Below are 5041 nucleotides of genomic sequence, written 5' to 3'. Positions count from 1 at the left end.
ATCTACCGTCTTTTGAAATGCATGTCTATTGTGAATGGGCGAATGGAAAGAAGCAAAGTTGCGCGACTCAGCTGTTCTCAAAAGTAAACAACCTCTGGACAAAACTTTCTTTAAAGTAACTAAATAATACAAACTGAAAGTAGTTAAAAATTGCGACTTGAAACTAGAATTTCCATTCTTAATCTATTACCAATGTGAACAAAGTATTTTTACCAGCGATAGCCATATTATCCCAAATTATGGATCGTTGTCCTGGCCAATATTGCGGTCGCACTTTGTATAACAATGGTAGCTGGTCTGATTGCGGCGCCTGTGAGCGAGGCTACCGTGTAAATGAGTCCTTCATATGTGCGCTCTGTCGCGATGAATTAAACACCTATTCTTGGCTGTATTTAGGATTTATGGCTATGCTGCCGCTAATGCTGCACTGCTTCTTTATCGATCTACATGCGAAAGATCGCAAGTAAGTATTATTCTGAAATAACTATTTCATTAGTTCTTACGAATATGTACCCCTAACAGATTCTCACGCAAGCAATTGATACTCACCGCCTGCGCTTTTATCGAGGTAGCAGTTTCGGCAATGCTTGCCATCTTACTCATGGAACCGATGTGGGAATTTCGTTTGCATTCTTGTGGCGTGCGCAAATTTAATGATTGGTATACTTTATTTTACAATCCAAGTCCAAACTACGAGACTCGTTTACATTGTACACAGGAAGCAGTGTATCCACTGTAAGAGTAAATGCATAATAATATTTAAAAAAACATACACGTTTTTAAATTTCTCCAACAGTCAGACGATTGTACTCGTATTCTATTTCCTATGCTTAGCAATTATGTTTCTTATCCGCCCAATTGTGAGCGCCATTACTGATGTTCGTGGAAAAGCACCAATTTACGCTGCGCTTTACTTTCTGCCGCTATTGACCTCTATTCATGCTCTAGCTTGCGGTCTCATATGTAAGTCTAATTATTTTTATACTAATACTCTCCTTGCTAACATTTTCATTGCAGACTGGTTTTTCCCGTATTTGAGCATTGGAATTTCTATGATAACAAATGCAATACATTACTCAGTAAAATTGGACCAATCCTTTAAGGCGTTGATACGCTCGTCATTATTGGAAGTTAAAAATTTCGTGATAATTTGTAAGAATACTAATGCTATGTATGTACTTAGATGAAAATTATTACATTAATCGTTGCCAATTTCAGCTGTACATTGGCTTTTGCTGGCCTATGGAATCATCGCGCTAGGACACCATTATGCGTTCTTATGCGTTATACCATTCCCTTCAATTTTTTATATTCTCACAGTACGGTTCACGGACCCAGCCGAGTTTCGTGAGGTTGAAGTACGGCAAAACTAGTATTAGAAAAGTTCGTTTAGTAATTGTAAACATTTGTGTTAACTCGTACTCATGTTTTTCTTCGAAAATGTAAATGTCAAATATATCGCATAAAAATACCATAAACTATTGGAAAACCTCAATAAATAAATACCAATATAATATTTAAAAAACATTGTAAAATGTTATCAATATAACATTTAACCATAAGAGATTTTTCAATTTCCTTATTTGAATTACCACTAATCCACCCTTTTTCTCAACAAATAAATCATGCCTTGAAACTTTTGACCAGTTGAGTTTGTGCAACAGCCCTGAACTACAAATCCTAATAACAGGGTTTCTTAATATTTGGATACCAACTTTCGTATGCTTATCATTTATTAATTTGAAACATAATTTTCGTCACACTGTAACATTACGCTAAAACATAATTGAAACACATGGCAACGCTGCCACAGTCAGACGATTATTTTCTGTAGTTTCTCTTGCTCGCAACCGTGATTTAGTGTGGTGGACGTATAGAACATTGCGATTTTACGGTCATTTTTGACCAAGATATTCCGAAGGGATATCATTTTCGGTAATTCGTTTTGAAAATATGTTGGAAAAAGTGGAAGATCATTGTATTCGATAATATAAGTGCCTTTTAATAGCTGAAAACTTATATCTTATCGGCTCAATGAATGGAAAAAATCACTCAGATTTGGTTGAATGTGTGTGTAGGGTGTGCTCCTTCTGGTGTTAATGGAAAAAATGTCAAACATGTTTCCATTTTTCGTATTAAAATGAGACAAGCAGTGTGTGCAAACGAATTATGGAATATGCGAAGGAAGTGCAAAATCGTGTACACACAAAACTTGTGACAGCAAAGTAGAACTGAAATAACTAAAGGAAATAGCAGAAGTAAAACTAATTTGGTGGCCAATTGGAATATTGCGCTACGCTGGTTATAGCTTTATTTTGCTTTAATGTTACCTTACACAGAATTAGCATAATCTTGCAGCTTGGAAAATGAAGTTTTAAATACAATACACTTCAAAATTGGATTGTGCATAAGCTGCATTAATAAGCATTAACATTATTTAATAGCTTAATTAAAAAAAATTTTAAATTTAAATATTCAGCTAATTTTTCTTTGGGAAGCCGGTCACTTCGCGTACATATAGTCGGATTTCTCCATATGACTGTCAATTCGCTCTCTTTTTTTACTTTCCGCTGTTTGTATTTTGTATTGCACACTTGTCCCATTCTTATTAAGGCGGTAAGCTGTAAGAAATGATTGGGCTGAAAAGTTCCACTATCGGTTGGTTTGCTTTTGCCATAATCATTGTGTTTTCTTTTGTTGTTGCCCACAGGGTGACAAGTTTTCCATATAGACGATAAACGAGTAAAATAGGCTGTTTCTATCTCGTCTCCTCGTTGTATAGCTGCACTGTGGCTGATAGACGAGACGGTTTTCTTTGGTGTTTTGTGGTGTGAAAATCATAGAATATGCTCAAAAATAAGTAAAGTTTAAATACAAATGGTTTTATTCGTGTAAATGGGAAAATAAGATTGCCCAGGAAGTATTTGAATGACTTTATTACTAACTGGGCTGTTTGGGACCATTGCATACTGGGTTCAAAGTGTTGACGATATGTGAGTTTTTCTATAACCAAAATTCCTTGTGAACAACCTTGCGTGCATTTATTAATGAAAAAAATCAAGTGAAATACAACCTGTACGTTCCATTGAACCATAAAATGAAATCGAAATTTTGCATTTTTTGTAGAAATAACTATTGCGCTTGTGATGCAATGAACCACGAAAGGATTGTATATAGATATGTATAAAAGTGCAAAAGTTACGAGACAAAAAGCTTGTCTCTGAGTGATTTGGAAGCAGAAAAGAAAGTGCAGCAAACAACACCCTGTCGTTTACGTCGTGGAAATCACCGTTTGATTATTATCTCTTCGATTGCATATTCAGTGTGTGCATATTTAGCAATTGGAAAATTATGTTTACCGATTTGTTAAAGTTTTGCTACATTTTAGTAAACCGTTGTGCAAAAGTAACAAAATGTATGTTCCGGTTTCCAAATTCATTGGCCTAATTTTGATGCATTTGTTTTTATATGTATGTGTGTTTTACCTTTTGCTTTTGCAAGGACCTGTGCTAACTACAGCATTTTGTTGATATACCTATATTTTAGGAAGCTTTGTAAAGATTCATAATTTGTTAAGATTATGCTTGTTAATGCAAATGCAATATATGAACCTTTTTACATTGTGCATAATATTTTATAATTATGTTTAGAGCCGTGCTTTGCTCTCGCGTATTGGGTAGTGGCTGCAACAATTTGCCACTGCAGCAGAGGTGTGAAAATCAATGAGAAATGAAATGCAATGCAAACCCTACTCTCTGTCTCGTTCAGTTTGCATGTAGCGAATATATTTATTTGCAAAAAAACATTGTATTCGCTCTTTTTCGCACGATGCATTGGCTGTCAAAAGAGGAGCTTGGTTGTGCTCTCTTTTATTGCATGATTCAAGATTTTGGTAGTGTTTGACCAAAAAATTTAATAGAACTTGTAAGATTTGAAAAATACATTTATGTATATATCTCCTACTTTGAGTTAAATTGGTCTAAAATACATTAAATCCGCAATGTAATTAAACGACGTAAAAAATGAATGAGAATTGTCAAATTGTTATAATAAATAACAACAACATGCAGGTTCTGGCAACTTTTTACAAATTCGTATTAACTTATTGGCGGCCCCTTCCTTCAAATTAACTGATAATTCGTTGCTAAGCAAAAAGGCAGTAAATAATATGTTGAAAATGGATAATGAATATAATTGGCATACCGATAGTTCCACTATTAAAACATTTTCATCATTTATATTAATGAAATTATAAGTAGAGAATAAAAAATGGGTTAAAGTAGCAATTTTTCCCAAGTTTTTAATTTTTTTTGTACCAGATTTTTATCCCGATTGGTAAAGGTTTCCACGAAAATCGTTTAATATTGGATTTTTATTTGACAGTTCCGGTAGAAGTATATTTCTATTTAATTAATATAATAATCTTTATTGTATGAATTCTGTATTAATTATTTATGTTATTTATTTTTACAGATTAAAACTAATATATACGGCAAATATACCTACACCAAATCCTTGATGCAATATACAGCGTATTTTTTCGCATAAATTGCAAAAATAAATGGAATAAACCTACATTTATAAAAGAGCAAAAATAAATTCTGTAATAAAAAATCCAAAAAATAAAAAAATATAGTGCTTAGAAGCTACTTGACGTCCCGAAATTAAATACCATTGAGCGAAATCAATAAACCGACACAAGTGTGAAAAATGCTAAACAACAATTGCTAATCAATGCTTGCGACTGTAGGGGTCGTTTATACGTCTGTGCGTATGAAACGTTGTTAAAAGGATAAACTAAAAATCTTATAAAAACAAATTGTTCGACTGGGTTAAATCACAACTTAACCAACATCATATACATAACTTGAACGTAAGAATTGCGATAACAACAATCACAACAAAGAGGTGGGTGTTTGCGCTGGTACGCGGCCGGTTTCAGTTTTTTCGTGCTTCACAAAATATTTATGCATAAACAACTCCAGCTGTTTGACATAGTACACACGTGATTGTTTACTGCTTTTTCAACAAAATTTTTTCT

The 5041-nt window shown here is 33.7% G+C and overlaps 1 protein-coding gene across 1 annotated transcript; it reads left to right on the top strand.

Annotated features, from left to right (window-relative positions):
* The first annotated feature begins 54 nt into the window (after window positions 1-54).
* On the top strand, window positions 55-1527 carry LOC129246317 (JNK1/MAPK8-associated membrane protein). The gene is made up of 5 exons (XM_054885037.1): window positions 55-463; window positions 523-735; window positions 797-963; window positions 1018-1152; window positions 1219-1527. The coding sequence occupies exons 1-5, from the start codon at window positions 240-242 to the stop codon at window positions 1371-1373; spliced, it is 894 nt and encodes a 297-aa protein (XP_054741012.1). The 5' UTR covers window positions 55-239; the 3' UTR covers window positions 1374-1527.
* Window positions 1528-5041: the final 3514 nt, after the last annotated feature.

The sequence above is a fragment of the Anastrepha obliqua genome, chromosome 1, assembly GCF_027943255.1.
Source record: "Anastrepha obliqua isolate idAnaObli1 chromosome 1, idAnaObli1_1.0, whole genome shotgun sequence".
In the NCBI taxonomy this organism is placed as follows: Eukaryota; Metazoa; Arthropoda; class Insecta; order Diptera; family Tephritidae; genus Anastrepha; species Anastrepha obliqua.
Note: the sequence above shows the minus strand (reverse complement) of the source record. Positions and strands in the feature narration are given on the sequence as shown.